Raw genomic sequence first — 19623 nt, 5'->3', positions numbered from 1 at the left:
TGCTTGATTAAGTCTGACAGATTAGCCCTTCTCTTACACTCCGTCTCTCCTCTGCACACAGATACAGGCACACACACTTGTGAACGCACGCACGCACTCTCGCCTTGTGTTGCGCTTGGGAAGTTAGTATGGGGAACGGCCAGCGTAGCTTCTTAATTCCCTCATTAGGGGCCTGTCTGAACACAGTACTCCGCTTTCTCTCATCAACACACACTTCAAAGCCCAAAAGCAACGCAGAGTCAAACCTCACCACCCCCTACTCTGCCTCTCGGTCTCTCTGGGACTCAGAGACTGTATGAGAGAAAGGCAGAGGAAGACACAGAGAGGGAGAGAGTGCGAGAGAGACTCACAGAGACAAAGCCCGAGAGAATCGGGTGAAGGAAGGATACTAAAATTGGAACGATACAGAGAAGATTAGCATGGCCCCTGCGCAAAGATGACACGCAAAGATAATTCTAAGAAAAGGTGAGACACATAGCGGCGGTTAAGTAAAAGAAATGCTGGAGAAGGGTGTTTGGAGAGCAAAGGGGCTGATTTGGAAGTTAATCTGGTGGCCAGGACTTTAACTGCAGACAAGGATTTGATGTGATAGCTTGTTTAGTTTGGTTATACTGGTGCTGAAAGGGAGCAGGAGGAGTGCGCCAGAAGGATTTTAATCCAGCGGCAGTAATGAAAGTCCAGTGGACCCCAACCTTATACTGTAACTCTATTTATTCAGCCACTTCATTAACTGCTTCTCCATCGTGGTTGGGTGCCTGAGAGTCATCAAGGTGCCTCTTTAAGGTAAAGGTTACTTAAAACCAGGCAGTTCTCTGGACAGAACCCTCGAGGGCAGAACATTACTGCCCATTACATCCTGACCTAACTCAGCAACACTGCCACTTCTCATTTTATGTATGTGTGTGGGTATGTGTGAAGGAACTCTGGTGGTTCCAGACCACTGAAGCCTTGGGGTAGGAGTCAGGAAGGTTGGAGGGGTGGGGGTTGGGGGGAGGGGGTTAAGTCTGAGGCTTGGGGTCATGTGGAAAAGTCACAGTCTTGAAATGGAGAGTTCAAAAGCAGCAGGAAAAGTCAAAAGGGCTGTAGAGCTTCAAGAGGAATTCTTCGTGCACGAGGACTCGAGAGGGTGGAAGACTGCAGACGTATGGAGCAGACAGGAGTAGAGGACTGTGATAGCAGTGATGCTGGGATGTGTAGGCACGTGTAGGCATGATGCACAGACATCTGCAGCAAGGTTCTTGTAGTTTTTGGTTTTTCAAGACAAGGATTTACTATGTTTCTCTCTTTTCTGGTGTCGACCAGGAAAAACAAACAATTTACATATCATGTTGGGATCTGCCAAATTATCACAGGCATGATGAAAATATTAATAAACTAAGAAAAACAACACAAACATTTAAGAATTACACAAAAAGTTGATTCCCGGTGTTCAGGGAAGAATGAAAACACCAACAAGGTCGGTGTCAGTGACTTCTGGTGCTTTTCATTGATGTTTCTATGATCTCTCCTTCGCTCAGGAAGACTTATGATTTGAGATGAGAGCATTGCTGTGTAAAACACCTCCTTCTGGCCCCAGGTGTTGAGGACATGGGGAGTTCCTAAAGGCAGCGGTCCCATTCTGTCTGATTGAACCCAGTACCAGAGCTCAATCCCCATGAGCTCTGACGATCTGAGGGTCAGCAGATCGAAAGGGGTCCCCCTTAAACCTCTGCCACCCCCTCCCCAACCCCTGCTCTTCGGCTGCTTTGAACCAGGAGCCTATAGCATCTGTCGCCACTCCTGCACCACAAGGTGTAAAAAGCTACGGGCTCCTGTTCTGGTTTCTGGTTCAGTACACAATTGAGCACACATATTTTGCACACACACACACACACACACACACACACACACACACACACACACACACACACACACACTTAATTCTCCTGTGGCAGTCCCTCTCTATGAGGGCTTTGTCACCTCCTTAATTCATCCCAGGTGTGTGCGTGTGTGTGATGGAGAGGGGGCCCTAAGCCGTTGTGCTGCGCTTGCACAGCGCTCCACGCCATGCAGCAGACAGCCAGGTAAATCCGATTACTCTTACCGCTAGTGTGTGTCAGTGCTTAATGTGCCTAAATGCGATGGCACCTGCAGCCTCACCACACCTGGCCGATGGGTCGTTAACATGGTGGCGAAGCTCTGGGAGGTGTGGGAGTCGAGCAACCACAAGAGACCGAAAGAGGGGTTTATCTTCAGGGCCTCGCGCTCTGAGTAAATCTGCGCTATTCACCCAGACTTGTGATCTCCCACTCTTCTTATGTCCTTGGCCTAAGTCTCTGTTTACTCTGGTTTTAACACCCACTTCAGCGCAGAAAAGAGGAGGCACCAAGGAAACATTGCTCCTATTGTTAGCATTAGCTAATCGTGGTGATGCCTGAGTCTTAGCCGCTTTTCTTGGGCAAACACTGGATAAGAGTCCATATCCTTCTTACCACAACGCTAATACATGAGGCTTTGCTGCAGGATAAGGAGAAAGGATTGAGATGAGGATTAATGAGGGAGAAGTCTTTTTTTTTAAGATCTTTAATTGTGTAGAAGTGTGAATGCGACGCTGTGCGCTGACATCTGTCTACATTGTGTGCTGATTAGCCGGTCAGTGGTCGTGCAGCAACAGTGAGCCCACTTGCTGGCGACGCATCTCTGCTTCCTCCAAAGGGATCCTCTTTTTTTTCTTTTTTAAAGTTTCTCATCTTTCCCTTCTTTGCCAGCCTAAACACATCTATGGAGGGACTTAAATCGCGTGCTTTTCAATGGCTTTCTTACAAATGTTGAAACTACTCTGAATGGTTGATGAATGCAACCAGTAAATTTGCAAAGCTTTAGAGATGATGCTAAAGAATTTCGTCCCTGAAGTGAGAAGTTTTGTTGCTGTGTTATATCTAGTCTGGGCAGAGCAGGCACAGCAAGTATCTTCAGGCTGTGATGGATAACTATCAGTTCAATAGTCTTCGGTTTAGCTCCTTAAAAATCTAGCCTAGATCTGGCTGCAAGGGCTTAATCCCCACACACCAAAGCCTTGCTGTCCTTGACTGATCTCAGAAACCAATTGAGCTAAGCACAGGCGGTGGATGTATGGATCTTTTGGCCGGAGGAATCCTGCTCTCTGATCCTGGTCAAAGGTGACTGCATGGATCATACTGGCCCTGTGTTTGGGGAAAGCTACCGGGAACGCTGAGCCGTGGTGTAAAACCTGTTCCACGATTTTATGGTTATAGGGAGAGGGGGGTGGGTGTCCAGTCACAGGGGTTAAACTCTGAACCGCTGCGCCAAGCTGATCTCAGGTCTACTCGGCCGTAGCACGCCGGCCGCTGCCCCGGCGTCATTCTGTCTGCCTCTATATCAAAATGCAGCTGACCACTGAACTGAATTAGCTGTCATCAAACTGTACGTGATCCACACAACAATGGCCCTGGCCTCGCTACAGTTAATTACAGTCCTTGGTCGCTCACTTCGTATGGACTGCACAGGTTCTTTCTATACGTGGCAGAGAGAGGAAGCACTGTGCGCTATGTATAATGTAAAGTATAAAGTGTGTGCATGTGTACGAGGAGAAAAAAGTAGCAGAGTGCTCTCACCGAACAAACTTTCTGATCTCTTGTTGGTTTAAATGTGACAACCGGCTTGGATGCAGGTTCAAACATCCCCCCCCCTCAAACAACTGAGGAGAGCCTGGGGTGAGAGGACACGTGCCTGTTTCAAGGGTAAGTGTTTGTCTTTGTGATTGTTTCAATATTGGCTTTTTGAGCGTGGTGGCATGGTGCAGTCCCCCAGTGGTGTGCCGGCACAGAGAAGCCTGGGGCACACTGCAGGCGATGGAAAGGGATCCCTTCCATCCACCTCCTTTCATCAAAAAAGAACAACATGGGCCTGTGCTCTGCCGTGGCCCCTTGGTCCAGCACACCAGGGATAATCAGATGATCCCCTTTTATACAGCTTATTAGAGGCATCTCGCACCGTAAGATAGGCAGTATTCTCGCATGCATGTGCCTCTTTGTAGTTCTTGATGATTTAAGAGGGTTAAGCGGAGTTTGAAGTGCTTCAAGAATGCACTTTCATACCATCTTAAGGTCATGCGGCGCTTTTACCACAAAGCTGATGTGTGTGTGTGTGTGTGTGAAAACGGCATATCTCTGAACAGTAGCAGTTCCTATTAACAATGACGAGATTAAATGTGAAGGAGCTAAGAAGAATTAAGAAGAATTTCTAGAGGACTGCAGATGTTCTCAGTGTTTCTCAGTGCCGTTGTAGCATCATCTGCCAGTGTGTTTACCCTCTTTTCCAATGTGATTGGTTAATCGAGTCGCAGATGCAAATAGGAACAATGGCGCTTTGTCGACGAGAAAGCTTAAAAATGAAGATTTGTTGTGTCTTGTCCATCCAAAAGGAGAATAAACACTCCCTCCTGCTTACATTAAGCACCAAATTATGAAAAGAAGAAGATTAAATACCCATGAGGGCTTCTCCTCAGCTCTCCGGTTAAAGCCACAATATCACAAGATTTTCCTCTCCGCTTTGAGTTACCCCGTATTCACCAGTATGATAGAGTCCGACATGTTTCTTCTGAATCCATATCTCATCACTTTTTTTTTCATTTGCATTCCTCTCACATAGTGCCAAAGATAAGCACCCTTATCCCTCCAACCAACAACCCGTATCTTGCTCTTGTCTCTGGAGGGTCACAAGTATATATTGTTCTACATGAAGAAGAGGCTGATGAACATAGTATAATTAAAATGTTTCTAACGGCGTGGTGAAGTGGAAGATATCGCTGGAGAGAGGAGAAAGACGGAAAGGGAGGCACGGCTGAATATGAGGGTGTAAGTGAGACAGAGGGCTAAGAAGTAGAGAGAAGAGCAGTAGAGAGTGTAGGGGGTGGGGGGGTGTAACAAAGCAGAAAATGAAGAGAGACATAAAAGAATGGGAGCTCAAGGAGGTCAGGCCCATCACAGGCTTTAGTGTTGCCTTCAAAGATGCCTGGGACAGGTGGCAGCTCCAGACAATCTCGCACCACAGAGCAGCATCCTCTCAGGACGAGATAAGGGATTCCTCCATCCAGGCACCCTCCTCCCACCTCTCCTGCGTGCACACACGCACACACCCCACCTCCCTCATGCCCACCCCTCCCCCCCTCCCTCCCATCTCGGGGTTCTCCCAGACGGGCCGCTTTGATGTGGCTCAGTGTGAGCGGGCAGCTGTAGGCCACGGGGCTGCAGCAGCGCTGCTGGGCCACTGGGCCGGCGGACCGTTGGGATCCGACTGGAGCGCGGCTCAATCAGCGGGGCTCTCCGGTGCCCGGCACTTTCAGGTCTCATTAAAGCGCTCCGGCAGGGTTAATCCTCTTTAAGGTTTACATGGGCCTCCGTTTGTCTCTCTGCCCAGACTGAGGGAACCCCTGGGCGCCACCTGCGTGACAAAGACTCAAATCACTGTGACACAACTTCCCTCCGTCTGTACTCCTCCACACCCCTTGTATGTTCTTCTCACTCCTCCCTCTTTTCCTGCATCCGTCCCCTGTGCATTCCGCCTCCTTGTTCCTGCCATTCCCTTGATAGTACCTAGGCCTGGTTCTGAGTCTTTTAGGATTATTTGGGTGGAATCTGTTGACAGCAGTGTAGTAAATGGATTACAACTTTGTCCTTGTTTAGGGATGCTGTGAGGAGGGAAAGAGGGAGAGATCGGGGAGGATGTGCTTTGAATAACGAGAGAGGCAAAGAAACAGAGATAGACAGAAACTGGGATTAACTGAAGGAATTAGGAATACAATGCAAGAGTGAGAGGGTGAAAGAGAGGGTAAGGTGACAGCAAAGCACACTGTACAAAGAGTGAAGAGGAAGGAGACTCAGAGTTACAGATGGTGTTTTACTCATAAGACCCAAATGGTCCAGAGGAATCAAACTGTATTTGGTTTTACAGAGCCCAGGAGCCATTTGTCTGATTGTTGTAACACTGGGCTTTGTCTTTACTCTGTGACACGTAGTTTCCTTCCACCCGCCTCAAATAATGGCCACATACCTCTAGAGACCTGAGCAGACTTTGTCTAATGTCTGGATTCAGTGGAAGATAGAGCAACAGCCACTCAGCCCAGGGAGAAAAAGCCATTTCTGAGCTAGATATTTAAAGGACTGCACTGGTAGTTTTGAATGTTTATGGTGATAAAAGATTTGGGCAATCAAGTGGTGCTGCATTGGTTAGCACTTGTGCCTCACAGAAAGAAGGCCATGGGGTTGAAACCGCCTGCCAGCTGGAGCCTTTCTGTGTGGAGTTTGAGTGTATGGGTTCTCTCTGGGAACTCCCGTCTTCCTCCCACAGTCCAAAGATGTGCATGTTAGGTTAATGGGGATCCCAAATGTGAGTTATCTGTCTCTCTGTTAGTCCTACGATGGCTGTTCAGGTCATACGCTGCCTTTCGCCCTGTGTCAGCAGGGATAGCCTGCACTGGATAAGTGGTTATGAAAATGGATGATTAGTTAGATTTAATTCACATGTTCTAGCTGCTGGTTTCACAGCATGAAAAATGCATGAAAATTAACTCACGTTGGCTTTCGACTTGCCAGCTTGTTTTCATTCCCAGGGCGTCAAATACCTTGCAGTCAAAGCTGCCGGCATATCACAAATATGCATGGTGGCCCGTGGCCTCGGTGCCAGGTTTATGTCAGTAGTGAGACCGTTCTCATTTCCAGCTCATCACATACACTATATTTAGCACGTTCTTCTTGAAAGTGTTCCATTAAAACGTATGTGAAAGTATAATTTTTCCATGAGCAGAAAAAGAGGCAGGTTTAAACACGCAGTGTTATCTCCTGGCATCCAGCAATAAGTCAAGACACAGGTGCCACAGGACTGCTACGCATTTCTTTGACACCAGCATTTATATAATATCATGGATTTGAAAATTGAAGATTATTGAGGAAGAAGAACATTGAAAAGATTCCAGGTCATGTTTTGAAAAAAATGAAGTGGAACAGAGTGTTTTGCGGTTAAGTAATGTGATGCATTTTGTCTGCTCATACTTAAAGCTCTCTCAGATTGTATTTCCCACTTTAAGTCACATTATCGGGCTTTTCTCACTCACTGTGAAGGATTTATAATCTTAATCAAGACCCAGAGGTGAACTAACAGCAACAATGGCTACCAGCAAATGCATTTAGCGAACAAACTACATTAACATTGCTTGCTGCGGTCAGTGGCCTCTCAGCGTGAGTCAAAATTGAATAGTCGTCCATTTTCCCCAGGCGGCGGCGTCCAGTCTGTGTGTTATTAGAATGCAGGTGTGTTAACCTCGCAGTCACTGTCACACAGCCACATGCAGTTTTGGTATCACCTGCATATAGAGGCCTGAGGATGTGATGTGACACTGAACCGCATAGAGGGTCAGACTGTCCTGGTAGCCTGATGCAGCATGGACAGTCGTGAACACACTCTCTAATACGACCTCGGCTTGTATCAGAGTAGTTTATCGTGCATTTTCTCTAATACAGGCATTTAAATGCATCAGTGGACTCTTTTCTAAATAAAGATCTCAAAAAATTCCAAGCCCAGTATTGGCCTTGAATTTGAGTGGAATAAATCATGCAGCTGAAGCAAAATAAATGTAGCCAAGTCCTGCTGAGTTAACCTGAGGTTTAAATCGACTCCCTTTTATCTGAGTCGTCATTGTTTGGCGAAAAGGAGATAGACAGATGCAAGAGATACAGAGGAGGAGGTGGAGGGAGAAAGAGGTGTAGTGTGGAGTTTTAGCTGGTAAACTGCTGCGTCTTTTCTCAGCCGAGTCGGGGAGAGGAGGGTGGAGTAGGGCAGAGAGGGTGCGGGAGTGAGGGGAGAGGGCCAACGCGTAGCTCTTTGTTCTACTCCCGGGCTTATCCCAATCTGGAGAAATTCGGGAAATGTAAGAGATAGATGGGTGCTCCAGAGAGGCCCAGTGAAATAACCTTACTAGGATACAGGGGAAGAGAAAAAAAGAGGGTGCATTGCTGAGGTTGGGTAGTGCTGGGGGCCCCTGGCAGAGATGTGTGCGTGCTTAGCTCCACTCTCTAGCATTAAAAAATCCTTAGATTGGAGTGCAATTTGTTAAGATTACGACTCTGGTTCGTAAATGTTTTGCAGCTGTGGAGCTCTTCTGAGTTATTTGTGTAACTTATGTCTAAATGTCCTGCAATTGGATACATATTTTAATGGGTAGTCATCTGTAAATCCTCTAAAAATTTGAGATAAAGTCTGGCAGGGAATTGTTGCATGTCCTGCAGGTGGTGTATGAGCAAAGTAAACCCCTGGAGGGAAAAAATAAAAAGATCCAGTACTTAACAAATAAATAATCTGTTTGAACATTAAGTCTCAGAGCAAATATGCACAGACTTGCGGGCACTGACTGACTTGTTCAGTCGACGTCTGACAGCGAGTAGCGATGGAATGTATGCTCAAACAGAAAGCCTGTTATCGTGCAGACGTTTCTCTCTTTCACGCTCGTGTTCCGTTCTCTGCCTTGTTTTTCTTTTCCGCTGTGTTAATTGCTTTTTACCAAAAGAAAGACTGCTTGTGTTTAATGGTGTGAGAGCAACTGAGCAAGAGAGACAGAGAAAGCACGAACAGCAGAGAAGATAAAAAAAAAAATCTATTGACTTACAGAGGAAGGGCAGAGTGTGATCTGCCAGCCTCGTACATATGATGAATGGCAGAGAGATTGGCAAGCCAACACTTAACATTTTTCTTTTATTTAACCTCTCTGCTTTCTTTCTTCTGCCTCACTCTCACTGTTGGTCTTTGCTGAATAAAGGCTTGTTTTTATCTTTCTCTATTCTCGTGCCCGAGCATTACATACAGCGGAGAAAGCTCTGCACAGCACGAACATTAGGCTAATTTATACAGCGGTAATTAGGCCATTAGACCTGAAACAATCTGGGACCTGTAATTAAGCAAAGCGCTCCAAAAGTCAACAGCAACTCCCATTGAGCTTAGCTAAACAGTCTCCAAAAGTGTTATTTACATGTCCAAACAGCTTGAGGTCTCAGTGTAAGCAAACATGATGAGAGGCGGGGTGTGAAAGGATTGATCACAGGGGGAATTTAGAGGCAGCTTCCAAACTATGTCTGCTGATAGTCTGTTGAAGGCTTTTTTTTTCAATCTCCGGCCGGCCTGATAATGATGAGAGGCTCAGCGTCACATCTCTGGAAGCAAGTGTGATCAGAAGTGTTAAACGCACCAATCATGTAATAGTTCGAGCAGACTCTGAGTACTCACGGTAAAGCTTGTCTGCAGATATGCCATAAAGAGGAAAATATGGTGTAATACTCTTACAATTTTATATATTGGAAGCAGGGTTCGAAAATAACACCTGGCAAGCACCAAATGTCGCAAGTAAATCTTGTAAGGTTAGCTTAGTTAAAACAATACTAAGAATCTCTGTGATGATATCGATTACAGGTTCAGCCCTGTATTCAACAAACCCTGTTCCTGCTCTGTGTCTGTGCAAAAAAAAAAAAAGTCAGTGAGTCTTTTAGCATCTGCTTGCAATCAAACAGTGAGTGCAAGGGTCCCCGTGGACGTCCGGATGAACGCCTAATTTTTGTGACCGTACAGACTCATCCACCCAAAAGTTCAAGCAGACTTTTAAGAAAAAGTATAAGAGAAACGTGGTGTCTCCAGCTGTATGTGTCCATGTGCTGCATAATCAAAGCTTGAGGAGCACACCATGAAAGAAGCTGGGGGTGGAGATGGGGTTGCAAAGTGGCTTGCAGATATGCAGCAACTGTAGGCAGGCTTAAATAGCATCGAAATAGCATCGGATCGACCAATCTGTCAGGAATGTTGCTGAGCTGGACTTTGTCGACTGATTTATTAGCAATAAAATTCCATTGAATTTTAAACTCACGACTTGTTAGCCGTTGACCAATACATTAGAATAATTTGGCTTCACAGCCTCTCCTTTTAAATACATTTATTTTAAATAAATAAACATATAATTTTAGCACAGATGTAAGGAAATGCATTCCTGCAAACCCACAAATGCATTTTCCTGTGCTCAGTTTATTTCAAAAAGTAAAAAGCTAAGAGTTAACCACAGCTATTGTAGCAGTTCCTAATATGGGGACTTTTGTGGGGTTACGCTATTAGACAAATCAGTTATAGATGACTTTATTCCATAAAAAGATGGAATGGAAGAAAGCTGGAAAAACAGCTGTACAAAGACCTGACCACTGTAGTCTCTCCTTTAAACACATTCATTTCCTTTAGCTTGAAAAGTTATTCAAATGGACCAATCGAAGAAAGCACTGTCTGGGTTTCACATCATCTATTTCTAGAAGTCACAATGTAGCAGGAGTGAGTATAACACTCTCTGTCTTCTTTTCCACTTGTACTTACTTCCAGAAAGGAGCGGCACACACGTGCGCTATTAAACGTGCAAATACACAAAGTCTTGAGCATCTTTGACGCGCTGCAAAGTGTTGCAGAGTTGGGTTCTAACTGTGGGCCCTGCTGCAGACGAGCATGCCTGAACAGTGAGATCACGAGCGAGGAAAGAGGTGGCATAATGAAATCTGGCACTCGCGGCCCCGGCACAGGCTTCATATGTTCCACATTAGCAATTCACAAACCTCTGGAGCAGGCCCCAGCAGCCCTTTTCTCACTCCGCCTTAGTCGCTTATGACAAACTGTCACTGGCTCTTTGTGCTCTCGCAGTGGAGCGTCGATGAGAAGTGCAGCGTTTATGGTGGAGTGTTTCGTCCTCGGCTGCGGGTGACACTCTGTGCGAGCAGAGTCAGTGAACCCTCACCGCGGGAGAGGAGGAGCCCAGGTTTTTGCCGTCAAGACAATAAACTCACAATGCTGAGTTGACAACAAAAGAGCAACAAGGGGAAATTGTTTGTATTATCAACACCCAAATCAGAATTGCAAGTGACAGCTCAAATTCTGCAAAAGTATCAGCTCACGCTTGTTCCGGAGCACGTTTAAGACGCTTTGTGCCAAAGCTTCCACTATGAAAGGAGATTAACCAATAAGGATATTGCAAATGATGTGCTTTAGGCTTTATCCTCCCCTCGTCCTCACCCCCACCCCCCACCCCATTCTTTTGAAATTATTCAAGTGTCCAATAAAGGACAAGTCAATTACCATCCTCTCTTTAATGAGGTGGAAGCTGGCTTTTGGTCCTGAGTACAGAGTGTTTGTGTGAATTAGAATTAATGAGCCTGGTCAAAGTTTGCTTCTAATTGCCCTTTCATTAAGACCCATTTGTGATCATGTCTTAATACCTTCCATCCTTTCTCCTAAAAGACTGAAAAAAGAGGGGGGCAAAACAAAAATGAACACTGCTGCTCTGAAAAGTTGCACAGAGGTCATTAAAATGTTCGAGAGGAGCTCTGAAGAGCTAATGAATTAGTTGAAAGTTATGAAAGATGCTACTACAAAAAGTTCCTGATTCTCAGTATTTGATTGGCTGACATGCTTTAAAAACATAATTAACTTAACTATACGTAACAGGGAGAAAAACCGTTAGGATTACACTTTCTTTAGGAATGCTCGAGCGGCCGTGGTGTGTGTGGCCATGTGGGAAGGTAAAAACTGACATGTGTTTTGGCTTCCCGTGTGCCTTCCAGCTGTATTCTGTATTTGACAAAGAGAATACCCGGAATATCCAGAGAAGCAGGGGCAATTTAGTTTGGGAGTAAACAGTAAGGAGTCCCTACAGGAAACACTGGCGATAGATTGCAGGATGGAGGCTCTCCCCTCTTTTTCTCTGCTCTCTGTTCTTCGTGACTGTATACATTCCCTGTAGTGACACGGGTCGGTTTGCCTTGCTAATGGGGAGCTGTGCTTGGTGTAAAAGAGGTGGCAGGCTCTATTTAGATAGGGCCGTGGTAAAGTAAACTTCAGACTTGGATTTAAATAAACCTCAGCGGAATGGTTTGCCATGCTGTAAAGTCGTGGGCAGCAGAAAGAGTAGGAAGGAAGGGAGGGAAGGAGTGAGAAAAAGGCTCTTGTTTCAGTACAGGGCTGTGCTGAGTGAGTGGCTCCAGAGACATAAACAAAAGGGGGATCTGGGTAATTCAACGAGGAGCGGCGGATGTAGGAATGAAGGTGTACGTTGCAGCGATGAAGGGGTGGAGTATTTAAATTGATAGCACATTTTTTTAACCTCAGTAGCTGTCTGTTATTGCACAACATGACAGAGGCTATAATAAAGTTCCTGCTATGTGGGCAGGGATGAGTAAGATTAGAGAACATGAAGCTTTTACTCCCATAGACGCTGGTAAACCTGATGCTTCATTTCCGAGTCTGACAGCCAAGGGCCGACAGCCCGGGAGTGGAGCTGTGGAGAGTAAACAAAGCAGATTCTGCTCTTGTCTACCAGCAGCCCATCCCTTCATCCCAGCATCCCCTCATCCCTCCCGCCCTCAGCAGCTCTGGAATCAGCTGAGGTGAGCCAAGCCAAAACTGAGTCATCAGGAGAGAACTATCAAACAGACAGAGACGGAGTGGTCAGATACTTGCCAGAGCTGCATGGAGGAGGCTTTTACCACTTATCTCTGCTATTGTGAAAAACAGGATGAAAACCCACGAGTGCTTTCTAGAAGTTTGCCTAAGTTTTCTCTTCACTTGTTGAACAAATTTTCTGTGAAACTGGAGAACTTTATAGCGTACTGTTATACAGCATGATGCAGAAGTTGACTTATGACTTGGATTTAAGAGCTGTTTGGACACGGGGTAAATATATACAATTTCATCCTGAAGTCTGACTGGCATCCTTCTCACTCATCATTGCAGGGGTGCAAACTTTGCAACTTTGCCCTCAGTTTTAGCAACTTTCTTTTCTTAAAAAACAACTTGTGCGTCTCCACAGATGAACCACCCCATTAGAGCACGTCTCTAATGGGCTTAAGCGTGGTTTCTAGTGTATTTAAAAGTAGAATGGGAGGTAGAGCCATCAGCTTTCAGGCCCCTCTTCTGTGGAGCCGTCTTCTAGTTTGGCTTGAAGCTTTCCTTTTTGTTAAAGCATGCCATTATGGGCTGGATCAGGTGACCCTAGACTGCTTGGGCCTTCCCATGACGCACTTCTTCACTCACCTCTAGCCCTGTCTCCCTTCCCTCACTCCTCAACGTTCACGTCAGATGGCTGCCTCTCCCTGAGCCTGCTTCTGGTTGAGCTTTCTTCCTTCCCACTGTTGGGAATAGTGCTTGCTCAAAGGGTATTGTCTGATTGTTGGGGTTTCTCTATGTTATTGTAGGGTTTTTACCTTACACTATAGAGCACCTTGAGTCTCGCATTGAGATGACTGTTGTTCTGATTTGTAGCCAGATATAGATAAATGATTGGAACTGAACGGAAAGCCTTGCTCTCCTGCTTCAGACAGACTAAAGCAGGCTAAAGCTCCAGGTTGTTTGTGTTGATCATCACTGAAGCTCTGGAGCTTCCCAGAAAAAAAAGATCTTTGACACTTAGTTTAGGATCTAGATTTTTCTCTCGCTTGGTTTCTGCTGCTTCATTTCTCTTATTAAGACTCAATACATTGCAAAGCTGTAAGCCTAAGCAAAACTAAAGTGACCACCTCTCAATTGTAGCTGTTGCCCCAAGCTGGCAGTGATTAACCCAGTAAATAAATGAGCCATGAGGTAAGCAGAGACCTGAGATCAACACCTGGTGTATTGCCCAACGATGCAGCTGAATCTGTCATGGCTCAACACTCGTGGAGCTGTTGGGCACCTCGCCGTTTGGCAATGTGCCCTTTTGGCTCACGCTTCCAAATGTTTACAACCATAAAAAAAAAAAAAAAAAAAATATATATATATATATATAGCTAGCAGCCTCAGAGACTTGCTGCGTGACGTTATACAGATGTTGACACATGCTTAGCCTCGGGGGGATGATAATGCAACTTGGAAAAGAAAAAAAAAAAAAAAAAGATAATGCAACTTGGCACTGGTCTCAGTAACACAGGTAATAAAGTGGCTAATGTTCTAGCAGTGAGATGCAGTTAATCCGTGCGCAATGGTCATTTGCTGTTTCTGCCTTGATATATACACTTTAACCTAACGTGTCAAAACTTAAGCAGGCACCTTTTGGTTGCTTGTTTCGACTCGTCCAACAGTGGGTGCACGGTTGCGACACACAAATTCAGCTTCAAGTTACAACTATATAACAACGAGTGCAAGTCAGGGTTCGACGATGAGTGCGTACGTGTGCAAAGTCAGCCTGGTTGTGGCAGTTTCAATTTCTGCTGTAAAAATTAAAATAGAGAGGGTAAAAGTAAAGAAAAGGCTTGAAAACTCATGTAATACAAATATTTTAATGTTTTATCTGGAGGTGGGGGGGGGGTGAGAGAGTGAAAGAAGCCTCTGGATTCTCTGTGATAAAACACCAAGATGGAAAAGGATGTTTTTGTTTCCCATTTTGTTCGTTTCAGTGGTTGTACTCAAATGTTATCCTTTGTACAAAACCATATTATGCTTGGCACGGTGAGAAATGTGCCATTTGGCTGCTTTTCCTACGCTTATTTATCCCTGTTTATTTTGAGTTCTCTCAGCCTTGAGACATGTACAAAGACTTCCTCAGCTAACATTTTTCGAGCGGCGCAGCTTTTAGCTCGGCGCGTTTAATGAGGTCTCATTTGGGTGGGTCTGCTGAAAGATAGCCATCAACCACTGCCTTTCATTACTGCTGCTATTTAGATTAGCCGAGGAGGGAATGGATCCACTTGCAGACGTATTTTAGGAGAACTGGGACTTTTATAAACTGTAAAGAAAAACAGCTCATGTTTCTTATCTTTTCTGTCCCGCACAGCTGCTCCACAGTTCTTCCCCACCTTCCACCCTCCTGTGCCAATCGACGACAGACATACCCAGGGACGGTACATCTACGATCCTTCGCCTGTGCCCCCTCTTCACGTGTAAGTGTCTCGCACTCAAGCACAAAACCGCAGACTTCAATTTTGCTGATCATAACACAGGAGAACACATTTGACTCAGCCGCATGGTCCGCTACTAGCGGCGATACAAATCGAGCTTCGAAACTTCCTTCCGCCTGTGGGCGTGGAGCATCCTCCTCATGGGTGCCGGGGCGCCTCTCTTTGCCTTTTCAGGATCAAAGGCCACGGCCCCGTACGTGCGCAACATGATCCGCATGTCAGAGACACGCAAATGAACATGTGTCAGAGACAGGGAAATGAGAGCAGGGCGAGGGAAGCCTGGGAGCGCGCAATTCTCATAAGAGCAGTGATCAAGCCCTGTCAAGAGAAGGAAGCAATGCCTCTGCTGACATCTACCCATCTCTGACAGACACAGATGAGCTCCTGACACATGAACTGTGTACAAGTAACCTCCCTGCCTCTTCCAATCGCATTTGTGTGCATTCGATTCATTTTGAAGCGAAGTAAAAGCGAGGCCATCTCAGCTCTCCAGTGGTAAGTTATTATAAACAGGGTAACTCTTATTGCTTTAGTCTGCCCCTGTGGAGTGGGTCCGATGGTGCCTGCCAGGTCAGCAGAGAACTTCAAAGTGCTCAGCGAGCTCACTCGCATGCACAAATTGCTCCTTTCTCCTCACTATTAGTCACTACCTTCTCTTCTACTCTCTCGGTCATTTGTATTCTTTGCATCCAAACAGTGCAGGAGTCCTCGTCCTTGTGGCGCTTGTTTCCTACCCGCCGACACGGAGGAAGCGATCAGCGTGCGACGAGGACAAATTGGATGGGGCAGCTACTTGGGCCGCATTATGTTTGATATTCTTCATCATTATCAACTCCCCCCTTTCTCCTCCTCAGGAGTCATATCTCTCCCTTGCTGATGTGCCACTAAGCGTAATGAATTTTTTATGTCCCCCCCACCCCCGTCTCCGGCCCACCCCACCTCTCAACCCCTCGTCTCCTGCTCAGAGGAGGAAGGGGGGGTCGAGGCGAGGAAATAAAAAAAACAAGGGGAGGTGATTGATGCCTCGTGTCACTGCAAACAAAATGGCAAATATAATTTAGCATTTAGCTTATGCGCAGATAATGGGGCGAACACGCTCAGGCAACATAAGCTCAAACAAACAGCCGGGCTTGTTATCCGTCAGGAGCGCTTTGGTACGAAGCGGAGCAGCAGGTTAGGGAGGAGGAGAAAAATGAGGAAGCAGGCGGGGGTGGGGGGGGGTTAGAGGGACAACACGGAGCTGAAGAATTGAATTAAGGGGGAGAAGTTACGCAGCAACGGTGTCTTCAGTCACTCTGTCCGGACGGGAGTTATCTGCGCGCTTGGTTTGCTGTCACTGGAGACACGGCCATGCTCCTGCCACGCTACTTAGGGCCTGTTTATCCAAACCATTAGACGTGGAGCTGTTTAATATGACACGCTGCGCTGAGGGAAACTATTTGTCATGATTATAAAACAGCTGTTGAGTGGCCAGCCTTATTTAAATAAAGTCTTGTGAGCTCACTGTCATGCGCATTATCTGCGGGCCCTACGTGGGTTTCATGCAGAAATTGTTCTCATCTACTTTGGATTCTTTTGCACAGGGAAGCAGCAATATTGCCTGCTTGATTAAAAAAGCAGCCCTGAATTCCTTGGTGGGAAGATGCGCTCATCACTTGTGGTATTACAGCTGCGTCCAACCACCTGATGGCAAATTGGAGTTAATTACACTCCCAGATTTTAGGTTTTGAGCGAGTTTCAGCAACTAAACTTTACGACTGTGAAACTACCGCAAAAGCGTAAATCTCTGCCAGGATTTAAGCGATGCATTCTGCTCGGTAATGCTGCTTGTAGGCAGCCCACGCGAGGCAGTCAACGTATAGCTGTCGCTCGGGGGAACTGGAGGACAGGAGGCGGCTTATGGAGAAATATTGAATTGTTTTAAGACAAGTTCTCCTCGGTGAGCAGAATTAATCGTTATTAGCCCCCTCAAAGATATGCCTAAGTACACAGGGACTATTATTGCAGTACTTCCCCATGCAACCTCTCATTAGGGCCTGTAATTACAGTTGGGTTGGCCCTGCGGCAGTTCCATCAATCCAGCCGGCTTCCCCCCGCCATGCACACAAGCCAGCCACCACCGGGCATCCGTGGCCGGAGAAAAACACCATGAGCGCCCGGCAGCTTGTTTCCTCTGTGCCACAATGACACATACACCATCCGTACGTGGCAAATGAACAGAATCATATCCTATTACTGTGAAGGGCCTAATTGAAACGTGTTTATTTATGGCCCTCGTTTTCAGACGAGGAGCGGGCGTTAGCAGCGCAGCTAACGGGCTCCAGTGATATGAGGCGGTGGAATTAAATTAAAAGCTCATAAAATGAAATATGCTCCGTATTAGCTGTTTGACACTTAATTTGCCTTCAAATGAGCAGAGGAAATCACAAATTAACTGTCCTTTGTTTTTTTTTCTCTCCCCTCTTTACCTCACCGCCCCTATTAGGCAAGGGAGAGTGCAATTACAGACAGAGGCTAATCGTTTAGTTTATGAATTCTTGTGGGGAAGGTACCAATGTGCCATTCAATATTAACGCCTCGGGGTCAGGAGAGGAGGTGGGGGGTGGGGGGCAATTTCTCTTTACTGAGAAATTTATATTCACGTGAAAGAACAGCACTTAACAAGAGTTTCAACAATCTCAGTCTGAGTTGAAGCTAATCCCAACAACCAACAAGAAGCGTTTAACAGGTTTCTTTCTTTTTTATCTGAAGTAACCTAAACTTTACTGTCCTGCACTGATCCGGGATCAGCTGGAGTCTTTTCCTCCTTTAAACTTGGCCAGTTTTCTGTGTGTCTGTGTGTGTCTCTGGTCTGGAACCAGCTTAACTCCAGACTTAGCAAAGAGAGAAAGAGTCTTTCCTGCCTAAATAAACACATTGATCTGTGAAGAGCAGGCTCTCCATGGGAGCTTTGGTCCCCTTTGTGCTGGTTTGGCTTAATGGGAGTTTGGTGGTGGGGTGGGGGGTGTGGGGGTGAGGCCAGCTCCAACAGAAGAGACCACTCCTTTCATTCCAGCTTTATTGCCTGACCGCGGTACACAGAAAAACAAAACAGCCCTCTCATGCAGCTCAACGCCGGCTCTGGGTCACCCGGAGACCGTGCAGAACAAACAGAGGTATTCGTCACAAGTCAATTATCGGCATCAGAATTTACTCTGGAGTCCCGGGCCCTCGTGCTGTGAATGGGGGGCCACTAAAACGACAAAACATTCTTAGGGGATAAGCAATTGACTCACAACCTTTCGCTCATTTACCGTATGTGGATTTAAAAAAGAATTAGTCAAGCCAGCGGAGTCAATTAAAGAGTCTATAAAGCTGTAAAAGTAAACGAGCACTCTAAAGAGATTTTTTTCATGAAAGGTTTTCTTTGTGGTAACTATTACTTTAAATTGCTTTCCCTTCCTATAAAGTAAAACATGCATATATATTCCCCACTGTATACGTCCAACCCCCCCAAAAAATGCAAAATTAGCTCAGATGCTGTCAGTTTTCTCTATTCTCAAGATATTAACAGACCTTAAGGACTCATGTGTCTCATAAATAAAGTAAAGCGGTTTATTTTTCTCTATATGTGGAGTTAGGGTACAGGTGGGGGGCTTTGCGGGTGTGTTTCCATGTTCCCGGCCTGTGTGGTTATTTCATTCATGACCAGTGTTTGTTCAGCTGCAGGGCTGACTAGAAGGTATTCTGGAGGACCGGGGAGGGTGTGGGGGGAGAGTTGTGGCACATCTCTGTCATCACAACAAAACCTCAGCTCAGAAACGATGAAGCAGGGAGGAATTAATTGGCTCCAGGGCTGCGTGAGCTGTTGCTTCTCAAGATTTGTTTCATTTAAACATGGCACCAACTTGACTGAGTCACCTTGTTACCCTCTAAATCCAATCAGCTCAGAAGTAAAACGCAAGAGTTCGGACGCATCGCCCCATACGCACTTCTTCCTCCCCGCTTTCCTCACTGAGCGCGCCCGCATGGGTTTTTGTTGTTTTCTTTAAGATGTGCGCCGAGTTCCTTTTGTTATTTACATAAACTGTTGTCAGAGCGCCCAATCTGCTCACGGAGGAGCCGAGTGTTGCTTTGCATAAAGACCACGGCCTTATCTCAACACCTCCTTCCAGACGGGATGAGAGCGAGCATCGCAATACGTTGCACACACACACACACACACACACACACACACACACACACACACACACACACACACACACACACACACACACACACACACACACACAGATGTGCACACAAGCAGCATAACAATAACACAATCAACAATAAAAAGACAAAAAAGGACCTGCCGTATCTTTTCTAGAAGCTGGTGGAAACGGAGCGTTACTTACAGTGCGATTTGAGGCCTCGTTTAATCATTAAAATGTTCTTTTCAGCCACTTTCTAAAAATACAGTCCAGATTTTCTACAGAAAAATAATATATGTAAAGATTTTTTTATGATTATTCACCTTTGAATCTGTTTTCGACTAACATAGAATGAGAAGGGTAGCCATAAATTGCATCCGGTGTAAATGACCGCTCCACCATCACATCTGATAATCTCCATCCAGATGTGCTTCTGTCACCAGGAAGCAGTGGCTGAAAGATGAAGGCTGCTTTTTCATCTTCCTCTCTTAACTGTCCAAAAAACCCATTCTGTG

The 19623-nt window shown here is 45.9% G+C and overlaps 1 protein-coding gene and 1 pseudogene across 1 annotated transcript in view; both read left to right on the top strand.

Moving 5' to 3' along the window:
- The window catches only part of gli3 (GLI family zinc finger 3), a 97053-nt gene that overhangs the window by 38003 nt on the left and 39427 nt on the right, over positions 1 to 19623 (top strand). The window contains exon 4 of the mRNA XM_085468090.1: positions 14813 to 14918. Within this exon, the coding sequence (XP_085324216.1) occupies positions 14813 to 14918 (106 nt within the window). The remainder of the gene's footprint in view (positions 1 to 14812; positions 14919 to 19623) is intronic.
- On the top strand, positions 370 to 468 carry LOC146701765 (U6 spliceosomal RNA; annotated as a pseudogene).

This window comes from Copadichromis virginalis, linkage group LG9 (genome assembly GCF_057382275.1).
Source record: "Copadichromis virginalis isolate Kocher_CV1m ecotype Utaka linkage group LG9, C_Virginalis_male_GT1.1, whole genome shotgun sequence".
NCBI lineage: Eukaryota > Metazoa > Chordata > Actinopteri > Cichliformes > Cichlidae > Copadichromis > Copadichromis virginalis.
The sequence above is the reverse complement of the archived record's forward strand: the minus strand, read 5'-3'. Positions and strand labels throughout refer to the sequence as shown.